General features: G+C 23.1%; 2 protein-coding genes across 4 annotated transcripts in view; one reads left to right on the top strand and one right to left on the bottom strand.

The window, feature by feature from the left end:
• Positions 1-18,341, top strand: part of LOC127281364 (ATP synthase lipid-binding protein, mitochondrial) — a 98,876-nt gene that overhangs the window by 23,783 nt on the left and 56,752 nt on the right. The gene's annotated exons all lie outside the window — the stretch shown is intronic.
• LOC127281342 (serine/threonine-protein kinase Tao) lies at positions 1,869-17,381 on the bottom strand. 3 transcript variants are annotated; one of them, XM_051305017.1, is made up of 11 exons: positions 17,065-17,381; positions 12,035-12,593; positions 11,489-11,837; positions 8,115-8,290; positions 7,753-7,915; positions 7,147-7,493; positions 6,785-7,030; positions 6,409-6,636; positions 6,004-6,243; positions 2,626-2,883; positions 1,869-2,534 (listed from the first exon to the last, which is right to left on the bottom strand). In XM_051305017.1, the coding sequence occupies exons 2-11, from the start codon at positions 12,326-12,328 to the stop codon at positions 2,157-2,159; spliced, it is 2,679 nt and encodes an 892-aa protein (XP_051160974.1). In that variant the 5' UTR covers positions 12,329-12,593; positions 17,065-17,381; the 3' UTR covers positions 1,869-2,156. The 3 variants fall into 3 exon arrangements, with proteins under 3 accessions (XP_051160974.1, XP_051160976.1, XP_051160975.1); XM_051305019.1 differs by having other exon boundaries at positions 7,147-7,472; XM_051305018.1 differs by lacking the exon at positions 17,065-17,381 and adding an exon at positions 16,513-16,861.

Raw genomic sequence — 18,341 nt, 5'->3', positions numbered from 1 at the left:
TTCATTTTTTTATGTACATTGCTTTATCGTGAAAATTATGAAAGCCTCGATTAATCGCATCAGTCTCTCGAAGGACTCTAAATATATTTCTAAAAAAATTTATTTTATCTAAAAAAAAATGTCGATTCTATTTGTGACCATTTTTTTTTTTACGATTTTTTATTTACTTTTTTTTTTGCTAAATATTTTCTCTAGTTTTTTTTTTCAAGAGTAATTTCGAGGAGCCGCTGCGATTTTCTTACATTCAAATATTTTGTGACACTGATTATCTATCGATAAGATATTATAATTTACGTAACAAATTTGTAAAAAAAAAAAATCGAGAAAAGGAAAATTGCATTTTACAGAGCTATTGCCGTCGGAATTGAAAAAAAAAAAATGTGTACTGGATGAGAAGGTAGGAAATTTTTCGAGTTTTACCTGAAAAGAAAAAAGAAAACTCAAAATTCAAAAATAAACTAAAAATAGTTTTTTTCCGACAAAAAATGCTGATACCATTTTTTTTTTGATAAATTATTTTAAAAACCAATTTTTTTAAAAATAGTTTTAAAAACTAATGTTTAAAACCAATTTTGAAAACTAATTTTAAAAAATTTGTTGGAAATTAATTTTAAAATATTTTTTAAAATTTAATTTAAATTTCCTAAAAAAAAAGTGAAGCTAAATTTTTCTTTAAAATTAATTTTTCCAAATCTGAGATTTTTTCACACTTAAAATGAAAACCGCCCTTAAAAAACAATAAACTAATTAAATTTAAATTTCCATAAAAAAATTTTTAGATCAAATAAAAAAAATTAATTTCTACTCAATATTAAGACAAAATAAAAGCAAAAAAAAAAATTTCAAAATCAATTTTCGTATTTTTTTCAAGTAAAAAGAAATAATTAACAATTTTTAATTAAAAATTGTTTCCTTGGACAATTTTTTCTTTTTTTTAAAAAAAATACGAAAATATTCATTTTTGTTTCGTTTATTGATTAATAAACGTTTTTTTTAATTTCAATTCTTTTACTTTCTTTTTAATTCACAATTTAAAAATTTTTTTAAATTTAAATTTGTTTTCATAGAAAACTAAAAATTCAATTCACTATAATATAAAAATACATACGAGAAAAAAAAAATATTAAAAATATTTAAATTAATTGATTTTTTTTTCATTTCACGAGGAAAAAAAAAATTAATTGATTTAAAAATCATTTCAATTTTATTTTTCACTCGATAAAATTTAATTCATTTTTTTTTTCATTTCACGAGAAAAAAAATGGATTAAAAATTGTTTCAATTTTTTTTTTTATTCGATAAAATTAATTTTAATTTCACGAGAAAAAAAATAAAATTGATTAAAAATTATTTCAATTTTTTTTTCATTCGATAAAATTAATTTTAATTTTGATTTCACGAGAAAAAAAATAAAATTGATTAAAAATTGTTTCAATTTTTTTTTTCATTCAATAAAATTAATATTAATAATAAAAATAATAATAGTAACACTTTATTATTATTATTATTTTTTTTCGTTTACTTTTATTTGTTATTATTATTCAAAAATAATAATTTTTTTTATTATTTTATCTCATAAAAAAAAATCCCGCATTCTTATCCAATACGCATTTTCGAAAAAATCTCTTCGATTTTTTTTTTTGAGTTTCTAAGCGCAAGTCTGTCCAAGTCTGTGCTTCAAAGTCCGTTAATCAAAAAAAATAAAAAAAAAAAAAAAAAACCGAATCGATAATATTCGACAAGGGATTCAAAAGTATAAAATTACAAATCTACCAGATATATTTTCGAACCCACAAAAGTTATCGTTTTCTTTCTTTTTTTGTATATATCTATTTATATACAAAATAGAGAATAAAAATCGCGCGAAGTAATTATTATTATTATTATTATTATTATATTATTATTATTTAAATTACATTCAGTTCTGATGAATCGACGGACCTTGGACTTGTTTTGTTTTCTTTTTTTTTGTAATTATTTATTAATTATTATTATTTATTTTTTTTTTTTGTTATTTTCTTTTTTTTTCAATGATTGAGAAATAGCAAAAAATGACAATCGGATTAAAATGTTATGCACAGATTACAGGCAGACATAGAGTTTTTTTTTTTTAACACGAATGATGAATGATATATATTTTTTTGTTTGTTTTAAGATTATAGACTATTAGGGGGGAAAGATGTCGAGCTATTACTGTGAGCGAGACTTAACATTGAACCACGAAGACTATCGTCATCTGGATAAGATTCTTTTGATGCTTCGGCAATTGCCAATGCACTAAAACCAATTCTTGCGCTTTCATCATCAAATTGTTGTAATTCACGTTCTTGTCTCTCGTGTAAAAGTCTTATTCTTTCGCTTCGTTCCTGAAGAAATTCTTGTGTTTCGGCTTCCATTTTTTGTTCAAGTAATGCGCGTCTCACCGAGACACGTTCTTCTAATTCACGACGTTCACGATTTCGTTGCGCTTCAGCTTGCATTTTATTTTTCGATTGATACGCCATCAATATCTCTAGCTCGTAATTCAGTCTCTCCTAAAAAAAAACATATAAATTTCAATTTTATTCGCCGTTTGGCAAATTTTTGTTTTGAGTAAAAAAAATTGAAAATATATTTAAAACAAACCTTAAGATGATGACATTCAACCTCTTGCGATTCATCTAAACGAATACTTTGCTTCTGTAACATTTCAGCAATACTCTGATCGTATTGCTCGCCCAAAAGTGCAAGTTTCCGCCTTTGTTCCTCCTTTAATTTTTTTATCACCGTTTTTTGTTCATCCTTTGGAGTTGCTTGTAAAATTTGAGCTTTTAACGCTTTATATTGACGCGTTTGTATTTTACACGTCTCCCTGAATTGTTTACGAATTTGCATTTCTTTTTGCTGCAAAAAAAAGAAGAGAATTTATTTCATTGTAATTTCCAGGCAATGTGATTTAATTCTAAATTATTAATTATTAAAAATTTTAAAAATTAAAGGGTAAGTCCACGTCAGAAATATCAGAATCTGCAAGTGGTTCTTCGATTTTAATGATACTTGGTAAAATTATAGCTTTATATAAGAGCCAATGTGTAAGTAAAAGGAATTTTTAAAATATCTAAAATTGTAGGAGTTATATCACTTTTAATTTTGATACTGCATTTTTTTCTTTCCTTTATATCTCGGTCAATTTTCAACCGATTTTGATGAAATAAAAAACGATTTTTTTCCAGAAAATTACGTATTTTCAGAAAATTTTAAAATAAAAATAAAATTTTGTTATTTAAATAGAAAAAAGTAAAAAACAAAATTTCTTTTAGATTTTTTTTCAATTTCGACCTCTTTTTTTTAATTTTTAATTTTTTAATAATATTCCTTTCTTTAATTTAAAAAAAAATTCATCCTGGAGACTTTTTTTAGATCTCGTGATATCGTCCTTTAATTATTATAAGTCTTCATCAATTTGAAAACCGCAGGACTTGCTTCTATCATTACTTTCATTTGTTTGTTGAAATTTTTTATGATTATGAATAACTATTTGTTTTAGAATCCTCTAAAAGAAAGCGCTAAAAACTTCAGCTACAATTTCAGGTTGCATTGTTAAGGTTTTATTACAATTTTTATTTTAAATTATAAATATTGCAAAAAATAAAAACTTTGCTTCAAATCTATTAATAAAATATTGATTTGCTTGAATTTTCACTTGTTTTAGTCAAGTAATTTAAAAATAAAAACATTATTACGCGAAAGTTTCTAGTTTGTAACAATAATATTATAAAACAAATGAAAGTAGAAACACAAATCTGGATCCTAGTTTTCTTGAGATGTGGATATTTAAAGAACGATATCACGAGATCTAAAAAAAGTCTCCAGGATGAATTTTTTTTTTTAAATTAAAGATAAAATAAAAAGGAATATTATTAAAAAATTAAAAATTAAAAAAAAGAGGTCGAAATTGAAAAAAAATCTAAAAGAAATTTTGTTTTTTACTTTTTTCTATTTAAATAACAAAATTTTATTTTTATTTTAAAATTTTCTGAAAATACGTAATTTTCTGAAAAAAATCGTTAGAATTGATGAAAATTATTAACAAAGTTTCAAACAGTAATTGAATTTTAGAGAATTTTTAAATAAAAAATGTTTTATTTAATTGAATTTTTGAATAATTGGAGAAAATTTATTTAAATTATTAATTTAGATACAAATTTTAGAAATAATTTGAATTTTTGAAATAGTTCGAGTTAAGATTTTTAGAAATAATTGAATTTTTGAAAGTTTTTAATTAAAATTTGTTGTTTTAAAATACTTTAAACCATTTTTTACTCAATAGAATTTTTAATATGGCAAATTTTTTCTTGACAGAATTTTTATTTTACAAAATTTCTCTTTACCCAACTGTTTTTTTTTAAATAATTCTAATTTAACCAAAATTCAGACAATAATTGAATTTTAGAGTATTTTAAATTGAAAAATGTTTTAAATAATTGAAATACTAAGATCTTGATTAAAGTTATTGGAAATAATTATTTAAACAAAAAAATTTGAATCAAAATTTTTAATAATAATTGAATTTTAGGAGATTTTGAATTAAAATTTCAGTAAATTAGAATATTGATGAAAATTATTAACAAAGTTTCAAACAGTAATTGAATTTTAGAGAATTTTTAATTGAAAAATGTTTTAATATTTAATTGAATTTTTGAATAATTGGATTGAAATTATTAATTTAGCAAAGAATTTTAGATACAAATTTTGGTATTGATTTTATTTTAGAAAAGTTAGAGTTAAGAATTTTAGAAATAATTGAATTTTTTGGAGATTTTTAATTGAAATTTTAGTTAACTAGAATTGCTGAAAATTATTAACAATGTTTCAAATAGTAATTGAATTTTAGAGAATTTTTAATTAAAAAATATTTTATTTAATTGAATTTTTGAATAATTAAAATTATTAATTTTGCAAAAATTTTTAGATACAAATTTTATAAATAATTGAATTTTGCAACAATTCGAGTTGAGAATTTTAGAAATAATTGAATTTTTGAAAATTTTTAATTAAAATTATTGTTTTATATACTAAATATTTTATATAAGCTGATTCCAAGTTCTAGGATTTAAAAATTCGAAATTACTTAAAATTCTACTGAATGAGAATTCTAATAATTTTAAAATAGATTAAATTTGAATTCTTTTCAAAAAACAGTTGGGTAAAGAGAAATTTTGTAAAATAAAAATTCTGTAAAATAAAAAATCCGGTACTTTGAAAATTCCGTTGAGTAAATGTTTGTTAAAAAAAAAAAAATTCCATGTTAAATGCAATTATAATAATTTATGAAATCCAAAAAACCTTATTTTTTTAAATCAAAAATTATAATTGATTTTATATTTCAATTTAATAAATGTTTATTTTAATTTTAATGTCATGTGATTCAAGTTACAGTGAATTAAAAAATTTTTATTGGTCAAAACAAAAATTTATTTATTAAAATTTTAATCACTTGTAAATTAAATCAAACGAATTTTAAAATTAAGGAAATTTCAATACTTTTTGTTTTAAAAATTAATCGATTTAAATTTAAAATTATTGGAATTTTAATTTGGTAAAATTTTGCATTAATAAAAGTTTCAAATAATTTGAATTTTAATTTGGTAAAAATATTAATTAATAAAAGTTTCAAATTATCGGAATTTTAATTTGGTAAAATTTTATTTTTATTTTAAAATTTTCTGAAAATACGTAATTTTCTGGAAAAAAATCGTTTTTTATTTCATCAAAATCGGTTGAAAATTGACCGAAATATAAAGGAAAGAAAAAAAATGCAGTATCAAAATTAAAAGTGATATAACTCCTACAATTTTAGATATTTTAAAAATTCCTTTTACTTACACATTGGCTCTTATATAAAGCTATAATTTTACCAAGTATCATTAAAATCGAAGAATCACTTGCAGATTCTGATATTTCTGACGTGGACTTACCCTATAAAATAAAAATTGTTTTTTGTTTAGGCGATTAAAAATTTACCTTGAGACTCTTAGGCTGCTGCTTTAATTCGAGAGCATGCTTTTTACGTAAGTCTCGTTCAGCTCGATTCATGTAATCCTGTTGATTACACAATTCAGTGCTGTGTTGACGTTGAACTTGTTCCTCACGAAGTGCGTGAACAGCTCTTTGCTGTCTATATTCTAATTCTTGGGTCTTCTCGTGATGTCGCAGCAACATTGCGTGCGCTTGCTCCAATTGTTGCTGTCTTTTGTTCAGTTCCTATTAAAACATCAAATTTTATATTCAATCATCTTTTTTCTTTTTCTTTTTCAAATATTAGACGTATTTTTTCTCATTTTTCTATTTATATGTAATTAAATAAATATTAAAATAATAAAATAGAAATTTCGATTTTGGAGGAGAAAAAAAAATGATTAAACTCACTTCACGAAGAAGCTCCTGTTCGAGTGTATGGAAGTTGAGTAATTTTTTTCTACGGAATTTCCGAATTTCAAGGTCAAGATATTCACGTTGTCCTCTTGCGAGTCGTTGCTCCTCTTGCGCTTCCATTTGTTTTAAATTTTCCTTCTGACTCTGAAGTGTCGCGTCTCGTTGACGTTTTGGCGTCATTTCATCTTGCGATAATTCCTTCTTCCACCTCTCTTTGTACGCCTGCGAAAAAACGAATATTTAGCAAAAAAATAATACACATAAAAAGAATTTTAAAAATATTTACAACAAATATTTACAAATATTTACAAATATAACAATTATTAATAATAATTATTAATAATAATAAAAATAAATAATTGAAACGTACTTTATATTCTCGTTTTTGTTGTGCCTCAAGTGCCTTACGATCGGCCTCCTGCCTACTCGATATTTCTTTATGAAGCTTCTTTTCTGCATTTTGATTGTGTTTAAATTTCCTCTCCAATTCTTTTAAATGCCTTAATTGTAATTTCTCCAATTCTTTGCTAAATTGCTGTAACAATGTATCGTATTCATTGTCAAGCAATTGTTTATGAGACTCCATTTCCAATTTGCAACGCTCCTCGAGTTTCACCTGTAATTTTTTTTATTATTCCCAAATAATTTCAATTAATTGCGATAAAATAAAATAAAATAAAAATAAAATAAATAAATAAAAATAAAATTTTGAAAAAAGAAATAATTAATTACCAAAGCTCCTTGATGCTCTCGTCTCATTCTTTTATAGCCGCTCATTTGCTCATGCATTTCCTCTTGCATATGTTCCTTTTGTTGTTTAGTGACAATTGATGTTGTTCTTATTGTTGCAAAATTATTTGCACCATGCTCCAAAAGATTGGCAGTAACACCCGCCGATATATTATGACGATTTCTCACCGAACCAGTTGAATAATCATTTGAATCGGCATTTGGCAATGGTAAACTATTTGTCGATGAACTTTGTGAACTCGCCGATACGCCCATTGAATGAATTGAATGTTCCGATGTTATTGAATTGCTCTTACTACTATCGCCACCTGTTTGTTCATCAGGAGTGTCTGTCAAAAGTACAATAAATAAAAACCACTTTTACCCCCACAAAAAAAAAAAAAATTAAAAAAAAACCAAATAAACTCTTTCTCTTTATTTTTAAAAACATTTTTTTTCAATCTTTCTATTTTTTTTTTTAGATTTAGAATCCTGAATTTAAATTAGATTTTCCTTCCAAATTGTTTTATTATTATTTTGAATTTAGAAAATAAGAATAAAATTTTCTATTTTAAAAAAAAGGACTTTTCAGTCGAAAAAATTATTTACCATCCGGATCGCCGACAGTGCTTTCCGTCTCACAGGAATCGATCATGAGAATTTTCTTCATTTTTCGATAATTCAAATTATCCAATTCTCGAACGGCCGCCTTGGTTCTTTGAATCAAATCTATCAACGCTTGCATCGAACGTGTTCTCGTTATAAATTGATGCTGTGCAAATAAAAAATATTGATATTAATAAAAAATTATTTAAAAAAAAATAAATATAAAAAGTATTTTCAAAAAATATTAAATAGTATTAAAAAAATATATATGTATATAAAAAAGTATTAAAAAGTATAAAAATGTACAAAAACAGTAACAAAATAATAATTTTATTTTTATTTATTAATTAGAAAAAAACAATTACCGCTAATAATTTTCCGGAACTTGGCCTGTCACTAGGACTTTTTGTTAGGCAAACTTCGACAAAATGACGAAAAACATCCGTCCAATCGGGAGAATTTAAAGTTGGCGTATCGTTCTGTGCAATGTGATACAATGCACTCATGGCGTTCATATTGAAATAGGGTGGCTTCCTTTCAGCTAAACATGAATAAATTCTAATGAATTTTCATTCACAATTTTTCTCCTTTTTCTTTTATTTATCCAAAATTCAATTTATTTATTTCAATAAACTAAAATTAAAAATTAATTTTCATTCACAATTTTTTTTTCTTCTTTTTATTAATCTAAAATTCAATCTATTTATTTCAATAAACTGAAATTAAAATTAATTTTCATTCACATTTTTTTTTTTAAATTCAAAATTTAATTTATTTATTTCAATAAACTAAAATTAAAATTAATTTTCATTTAAAAAATTTTCTTTTCATCTAAAATTCAATCTATTAATTTCAATAAAATAAAATTTAAAAAATTAATTAAACTCGTAAACTATTAAAAAAAAAAATTTATTTAAAATACACGAAATTTTAAGCTAAACAGAACAAATAAAAATTAATTTAACATCTCCATCGATTTTTAAAAATATTTTTTTTTTTTGTATATTACTCGTAAAACTTTACAAAAAACAATTCGCAAAAAGAAAAATTTTTGTAAATCAAAAATTAAAAAAAAAACGATTTAATTTATATATTTTTCATTTACTGCTTTTAAATATTAGAGAAAAACGTGTATTTCATGAAAAAATTTCAATTACTCAAAAAAATATTGGCAAACTTCTTCAATTTTGCTTCAAAATAAATCCACTTTTTTTTTCCCCAATTTCGTTAACTAATTAATTAAAATTCGTTAAATTAAAAATAAAAATTTTGCAGGGTGTCTACTAAAAATCTGAATTAAAATTCCAGGATTTTTTAGGACAAATTTCTTATTTTTCCAGGACATTAAATTGGATGACTTTAAGGAATAAAAAAAATTTTTAGTTTTACTATTGTTTTTAGAAATTAATAAAAAATTAATTAATTAAGTTAATTTTCATTTTACTTATTTAATGAATTTTTTTTAACTTGATTGACAAAATTAGAAATTTTTAAAAAAATTTAAAAGCAAAATATAAAAAATTCAAGGACAAAAATTAAAATTCCAGGATTTTCAAGGACATTCCAGGACATTTCCAGGACTAGTAGACACCCTGATTTAATTTCTAAAATAGGTGACAAAATTACAAAAAAAAAAAGGTTAAATAATTAATTAAAATCGTTAATTAAAATATAAATTGAATTTCTAAAATGAAAGAAAATTGTAATAAAATCGTAAATTAATTAAATTAAATTATATGTTATATAAATATTATAAATTCAATTTCTAAAATAGGGGATAAAATCGTTAATTAATTAATTTAATTATATTATATAAATATTATAAATTCAAATAAAATTAATTTCTAAATTAGGGGAAAAAATTTACTGAAATCGCAAAGTAATTGAATAATTAAATTATTTTAAACAAAAAGCTCTTAATTTTACTAAATGAATAATTTTTTTTTTCTAGATAAATAATTAAATTATTTTATTTTACATATAATAATCGTGAATATCTTTCGTTCATTCTGTCCACACCTGAAGTTAGTATTTGTTATAGGTCTTTTGTTTTTTTTAAATGTATTGTTTGACATTATTTTGTGTTGGTTAAAATTTTTCAATGTTTTTTTTGGCATTGTTTCGATAATTAATTTTGAATCGAAATTTTAAAAAATAATTGAATTTTATTTTATTTTAAATTGAAAACTTGGTAAATAATTGAATTTTAAATTGAAAATTTGAAAATAATTTAATTTTAGTTGATTGTTGATTGAAAATTTGAAAATAATTAATTTTAGTTGATTGCTGATTGAAAATTTTGATAATAATTAATTTTGACTCGAAATTTTGGAAAATAATAAAATTTTAATTGAAATTTTCGATAATAATTTAATTTAAGTTCATTTTTAATTGAAAATTTCGATAATTAATTTTGAATAGAAATTTTAAAAAATAATTGAATTTTATTTTATTTTAAATTGAAAACTTGGTAAATAATTGAATTTTAAATTGAAAATTTGAAAATAATTTAATTTTAGTTGATTGTTGATTGAAAATTTGAAAATAATTAATTTTAGTTGATTGCTGATTGAAAATTTTGATAATAATTAATTTTGACTCGAAATTTTGGAAAATAATTAAATTTTAATTGAAATTTTGGATAATAATTTAATTTAAGTTCATTTTTAATTGAAAATTTCAATAATTAATTTTGAATAGAAATTTTAAAAAATAATTGAATTTTATTTTATTTTAAATTGAAAACTTGGTAAATAATTGAATTTTAAATTGAAAATTTGAAAATAATTTAATTTTAGTTGATTGTTGATTGAAAATTTGAAAATAATTAATTTTAGTTGATTGCTGATTGAAAATTTTGATAATAATTAATTTTGACTCGAAATTTTGGAAAATAATTAAATTTTAATTGAAATTTTGGATAATAATTTAATTTAAGTTGATTTTGGATTAAAATTTCGGGTAATAATTGAATTTTAATTGAATTTTCGATAATAATTTAATTTAAGTTCATTTTTAATTGAAAATTTCGATAATTAATTTTGAATAAAAATTTTAAAAAATAATTGAATTTTATTTCATTTTAAATTGAAAACTTGGTTAATAATTGAATTTTAAATTGAAAATTTTGAAAATAATTTAATCTTAATTGATTGAAAATTTTGATAATAATTAATTTTAGTTGATTGTTGATTGAAAATTTTGATAATAATTAATTTTGACTCGAAATTTTGGAAAATAATTGAATTTTAATTGAAATTTTGGATAATAATTTAATTTAAGTTGATGTTGAATTAAAATTTCGGGTAATATTTGAATTTTATTTAATTTTAAATTGAAAACTTGGTAAATAATTGAATTTTAAATTGAAAAATTTTGGAAAATAATTCAATTTTATATATAATTTAATAACATATAATAATAATTTTCATTATTATCATTTAATATGAAATAATATTCTAATAAATTTAAATTATTATTGATAATATTAATCTTTAATTTCTTTATAACAAACAATTAAATACTCAATTTGGCGCGCTTGCGCGCGTTTAATATTGCTAGTAAATATTATAAATTCAAATATTGTATTTCTGAAATAGGCAACAAATTTTTAATAAAAATTGTTAATTAATTTAAATCAAATAGAGAAAATTTTGTAATTATGATAGGGAATTTTATTTATTTTATTTTTTTTTTTTGTTTTTAAATTTTGAGTGGAAAAATACATGAATTTTGTTACCTAATTCAATGCAAGTGATTCCTAATGACCAAACATCGACTTTTCCATCGTACTGGCCTTCGTCCATTGCTAAAATAACTTCAGGTGCCATCCAATATGGAGTTCCCACAAAGCTATTGGCAGGACATTTAATACTGGCAGAGCCAAAATCTGCCAATTTCACTGTTCCATTCTCAGTTAAAAGAATATTTCCTGCTTTAACATCACGATGAATTCTTCCTAGGGAATGAAGATAATGTAAACCGCGTAATACACCATCGCATATTGCCGCAATTTCATCTTCTTTTAGAGGCCTTTTGTGGACTTCAATTATATCGGACGCTGATCCAAGACAATATTCCATCACCAACTGTATGTGCAATTTAAAAAAAATACATTTTTTATTTAATTAGATATTAAATTCTCATTTCGATAATTTGCTTTTTTAAAATCAAAAATTTGTAAATATTTCAGAATTGATTTTCCAACTTTGTAATTAAAAAATTATACGAAGGTAAAAAAAACAAAAGAATGAGAAATTAAAAAAGTTTCAAAAAAAATATTTACCCAGGCAGTGTGCTCCCTGAGATAGCAACCCTTGTATTCAATTGTATTTGGATGATTGAGTTGTCGAAGAAAACGTATTTCCTTAAGGATATCCTGCCATTTTTCCATTGTTTGCTTTCCCAAATATGACATTTTTTTGATAGCAACAATTTCTTTGGTGAGAAAACATCGGGCATAATAAACGGCGCCAAAGCTACCGTGCCCAATTTCCCGTAAGTCTTCAAATATTTTTTCCGGATCATGTTTTTCAAAGAGTTCAGCGATCTCAGGATCTTTTAAACTGCCAGGCCTCATAGTAAAAGTGATATTGTTTTTTTTTTTTTTTTCTTTATTTCGAAGCCGTTAATTCTCGGCTTCGAGGCTCCGGGTCCACGGCACTTCTTCTTCACCACCAAACACCTCCCCTCTTTTCTCTCTCTCTCTATTTCACACACTCTTTCTCTCGTTCTTCCCCCAAAAATAATTCCTCCTCTCTCTCACTCTCTCTCTCTCTCTTTCTGCCTCACCGCTGATTCTTCAGCATTTGTCAGTCCATCCTTACAATCATTACTCTTACTTTCTGTAAATAAAAAACAATTTTTTTTTTGTAATTATTACGAATAATTCTCAAATTATTATTATTATTTATATTATTATTATTATTATTATTATTAGTATTATTATTTAAATTAATAATTTATTCAAGTAAATCGATAATTAGAGTTTAAAACTAAACGACGAAAAAATATTATATTTCTAATTTAATTATTAACGCCACAAAAATTTTATTTTGTTTTTTCTTGATTATCGATAAGAATTAAAAATTTTTTTTTCCCTGGCCCTAATTAAAATATTACAAATAAATTTTAATAATTTATTAATTTAATTCTATATTTATATTTTTGGAAACTATTTTTAATTAATTCCACTTTTAAACTGAAACAACAAGTTTCTAATATAAATAAATTTATTTATTATAATTTAAATATAAAGATTTATATTAATTTTTATTATTATTAATTTAAAAAATTATTATTCAAAATTATTAATTTAAAAAATTATTATTCAAAATTAATTAAATTATTATTATTATTATTATTTAAAAAACATTAATAATTAATTAAATTAAAAAAAAATTTTGATATTTTTTATTGATTTTTATATTTATATGTTTTAATCAATAAAATAGAATTAAATTAAAAAAATTAATCAATAATTTTACATTAACCTTAATTTTTCTTTAATTTTACTCTATTTTTGAATTGTATTATTTTTTTTTTATTTTTAAATGGTGAAATTCGTCAATTTAAAAATGATAAAATAATAAAATTCGCTAAAACGATAATTTGATAAAAATCAAAAATTATGGACAATGAAAATAATTTTCTTATAATAAAAATAATAATTTTTAGATAGAAATAATTAGAGTTTATAAATAGAATTATAAATTAGTTACTAATATTTAATTTATAATAATAAATAATAAATAAAAATTATCTTAACTAAGTATTTTATTAATTGAAAATTAATTAAAAATTAGTTACAAAAGGGGAAAATAAAATATATATATAAATTAATAAAAAATTAATTAAAATTTCTTAACTAATTTTTAATTAAGAAAAAAATTAATAAAAAATTATTAACTAGTATTTAATTAATAAAAGTTAATATTAAATTAATAAAAATTAATTAAAAATAATTTACTAAACGATAAATAAAGTATATAATTAATAAAGTATTAATTAAAATTTCTTAACTAATATTTAATTAAGAAAAAAATTAATAAAAAATTATTAACTAGTATTTAATTAATAAAAGTTAATATTTAATTAATAAAAATTAATTAAAAATAAATAAATAAAATACAGTATTAATTAAAATTTCTTAACTAATATTTAATTAATAGAAATTAATAAAAAAAAAATATTAACTAGTATTTAATTAATAAAAATGAATAAAAAAAATTATTTAGGGTCAACCGGGGTAAATCCGAACGCTTTTAGTAAGTTTCAACAATAACATAAGTTTTTTCTTTAAAAAAAAATACTTCCGGTATTCTGGTGCATGAAGTTGTTACTTTACTTCCATAGAACAATTTTATGGGGTAGAAAAAATTTTTGATAAATTACAATCGCAGGAAACTTAGCGTTCGTATTTACCTCGATACTTTGCAACTTTCCTAAAATATGGGGGTAAATACGAACGCCACTGTATTTCAGAAAAATCTTAGGGAAAATAAATTTAAAGTATTGCAATTGTTAAACTTATATAAAAACTCAAAAAAAATACGATAATAAACCTATTATGTAATAATGCATCATATATAAATACAAAAATCAAACAGGTTAAAAATTAAAATGCATTACACAATTAAAACCTTCAATAACTTTATCAAATCATAACGGATTTTTGCAAAACTTGGTACAGAAAGTATTTTGGAGTGATTGAATGTAAATACAAAAATAAAAGTCAAATTTTTTAAATTCAAAATGGCGTACTTTCCTAAAACTTATTTTTAAAAATGATCAAATTTGCTAACCCTGAAACCCCCCGAGTAACAATTTTCGAGCGAATCCAATGAATTTTTTAATTCTCGTCCGCCATTTTGAATTTTGAAAAACTGACTTCAAATTGGTAATTAGCGACCCCAAAAACCGTAGAATACCAAATTTTATTAAGATCCTGAAAAACTTTTTTCAACAAACCATTTGGCAAAAAAATTGAAACACTCCTTCGAGAGAACAGAGATTAAGTTTCTGCTTATTAATTACTAACGAGGATACGTATAGAAAGAAAAACTTTTTTCTATGTACTTTTATAATGTTAAAATAATAGTGTAATCAAATAAAAACAATTTTGTGTGGCTTTGATGTAAAAAAAAAATTATTAAAAATACCGTTCGGATTTACCCCAGTTTTCCAATTTTCTTGGGTAAATACGAACGGTCTGATATTATTAATAAAATTTTACAGAAGGCAAAAATCAAATATAGTTTCTGTTCTAGTATTCATAACAAACAATTATGAATAATAAAATGAATTTTTAGCTTCTTTTTCTTCAAATACGAAACAAAATACTGAAAGAGTGTCATCTTTGATTTTCAATCTTTTTTGCAATACTTGTTATCTTTGTTTATGCTGTTGCTAATTAACAAACAAAAAATGGGATAATACTTAGAATCTCTTCAAGAGGATCTGAGGTAAAAATTCTCATACCGAACTTATTTTTAAAAATTTTAATTAAGCTGAAATAATTAGCGTTCGGATTTACCCCCCGTTCAGATTTACCCCGACTGACCCTACTAGTATTTAATTAATAAAAGTTAATTAAAAATAATTTACTAAACGATAAATAAATTATATAATTAATAAAGTATTAATTAAAATTTCTTAACTAATATTTAATTAATAGAAATTAATAAAAACTAATTAAAAATTAGTAACTAATTATTTAATTATTGAAAATTAATTACTAGTAGTCAATAAATGAATATTAATTAAATATTAGTAATTAGTATCGAATAATTAGTAATTTTAACAATTAATAGATTATTAATTATTGTTTCATATTTTTAAGCAGTAATTATTTTTTTTCGTTAAATTAATTTAATTCGAAATTTTTTAATATCAATATAGAAATTTTTTTTGCAAAAATGAGATTTCAAATTGTTCTTTTAAAAAAACATTTTCAAAAAAAAAAAAAAATGTTTACGTAAAAAAAAATGGAAACAAATGTAGAAAACCTATAAAAGAACACTAAAACTATTTACTCATATACATAGCTTTGTTGAATATCTCATTTAGTCTAAATAAGTGTAAACAGGAAACCTTATTCATGCGAAATCTAAAGCTCCTGATTTCAGCGCTCTCATATAATTTCTTTTCTTTTTTTTTTGCATTTATTTTTTTTTCTCTTTTTTTTACCGGAATTTAAAAAAGATTTACTAGAAATTCCACTGTATCATACGTAATAACACAATAAGAATATACACACACACACAAATTAAATTTCAATCTTTTTTTTATCACTGAATCAATTTTCTGAATATAAAAAATTCGTGCCTTTTTTTTTTTATTAAAAAAACAACAAAAAGCTAATTTTCCCCCTTCCTCTCTTCACTGACTTGTAAATTATACACACTTGGCCTCCTCGGCAACAATAGAGTGAAAAAAAAGTCACTTTTTCACCCCCGTCTTTTCTCAATCGTTTTCCTAAAGGGAAAAGCAAAGCCTAGAGGGGGGGGGGGGAGAGAGAAGTCAAAAAAATTCGGAAAACAAAGGGCAAAAAAAAATGTCACAAAAAAAAAAGAATGAAAAAGGATAAAATTGAAGTTTGCAGAGAAAAGTTAACCGATAGAGAGAAAAAATTTACAGAGAGAAAAGAAAATGGAAAAAATAATTTTTCCAGCTTCCTAGATAGAAACACTGATTTTGATCGTTTTGTTCGCGTTGTTGTCACGCACTGCTCACACGTCATTTATATACGAATGTGACACATACCTTGAAGTCACTATATAGGCTTGGCTGCTGCTTTATAATACACTTTTATAAGCCGCAACGTGCGGATTTTTCTTGTCGTTGCGGAAGGCCCCAACAAGAGAATTATTGGTGAGAAACTCGCGACATACACACACACTCACACAATCTGACGAATAAATGAATAACAAGACGAGAGCGCATCAAAGGAGTTTTTATTTTTTTTATGCAAATCGTTTCGTTTTTATTTTCTTCTCACAAAAATCGCGTCACAATTAACTATTTTCGAAGACAATGGAAAAATTTTGATTTTATTTTCCCCCCCGAGCAAGGAATGATGATCGCGGGCCTCCGAGTGTCCACTGCTAGATTTTAAGTAAGGAGGGTTGGGTCACTCAACAAACAGAGAAAAATTTAACCATGATTTAAAAAAAAAAAAAAAAAAAAAAAAACAGTCGTCTGTAAAACAAAAAAAAAACCACCACAATAGTTATCCCCTCCCCTTGTGTTTGTGTGTATTTGATTTGTGGCACAGTCCCCACCGGGAAAATTCGCCGAGAAATAATAAATATTCACCTCCAAAATGGCGAGATTCTCATGTACAAGTAGAGAAGCATGCGCGCTAATACTCCTTCCTTCTTCCTTCTTATCTTCCTTGTGTGTATGTGAAACCCTTCACCAAAAAAAAAAAAAAAAAAAAAACAACAACAAAATTTCACCGTTTCTAATTGAAAAATTCTTATAAAATTCAATAAAACTCCATGATCATAACTTTTAAGATTTTCACGTCTTATTTCCCGTCGTGTGCACGTTTTAAATCACACCGGAAAGTCACGCCCTGTACAGACGTGCCGTGCATGCACGCACACACACACACATACAGACACATATACAAACGCGCGACTCCAAACAAAATACCAACAATATTCACACTATACACGCATTTATTATTATTATTATTCGAGGAGAAGGAGAATTATATAGAAAAATTTTTCTCAAGGGACTCACCATTGTAAAGAAAAAAAAAAAGTTGGTAAAGATCCCTTACATACCGGGCGAGAAATTACTAAAAAAAAAAAAAAAAATCTCTAGGGAAATTTCGAGAATTTTTGAATAATCGAATTAAATATTAAATTAAAATATTTTTAAAAATTTTTGAGGAGAATAATAAAGAGAATTATTATTTATGGTAAAATAATTTTGGTAAAAGAAAAAATTTACATTGGGGATTTTACAAAACAATTTAAAAAGTTAGGTTATGTTTTAATATTCCTGTAAATTATGTAAATTTATTGGGGAATTTTTGGTAATTTTTGAAAATATTACTAAAATTACTGTATGTATAATTAAAGAAAGTTTCCGTAAATAAAGATCATCATAATGTTAAAAAAAAAAAACCATTAGGTTTTCTGTTGAGAAACCTCTGAAATGTGACACTTTCAGTTACTCTCTGTCCTTTTCTAACACATGCATCTCGTTCGCAAACGACTGGACTGTTTCGTAATTTCAAAAAATTGTCACATTTCAGATGTTTCTGTTTAAAAAATACGGGGTACGTGTACTTTTTTCATAATTGTAAAATATTCCAATGACAATATGGCGCTTAATTCAAAAAAATTTTTTGAAAAAAATGTCCCTAATTCTACTTGTTCTTTGAATTTAAACGAATTGTAAAATAACCCAATTACAAGATGGCGCCTAATTAAAAAAAAAATGAACCTAATGGCGCACTCACACCTTTTTGGCTTCCTGCCTGCCTGCAGGTTACCATGGCAACGCACGAGTGTAAGTGAGACAGAAAATTTGAATATTCAAATTTTTAAATTTTCTGTCGCACTCACTCTCATGCATTG

The sequence above is a fragment of the Leptopilina boulardi genome, unplaced genomic scaffold (genome assembly GCF_019393585.1).
Source record: "Leptopilina boulardi isolate dan_hultmark-lab unplaced genomic scaffold, ZJU_Lbou_2.1 LbouV2_266, whole genome shotgun sequence".
NCBI classification, from domain to species: Eukaryota; Metazoa; Arthropoda; class Insecta; order Hymenoptera; family Figitidae; genus Leptopilina; species Leptopilina boulardi.
The sequence above is the reverse complement of the archived record's forward strand: the minus strand, read 5'-3'. Positions and strand labels throughout refer to the sequence as shown.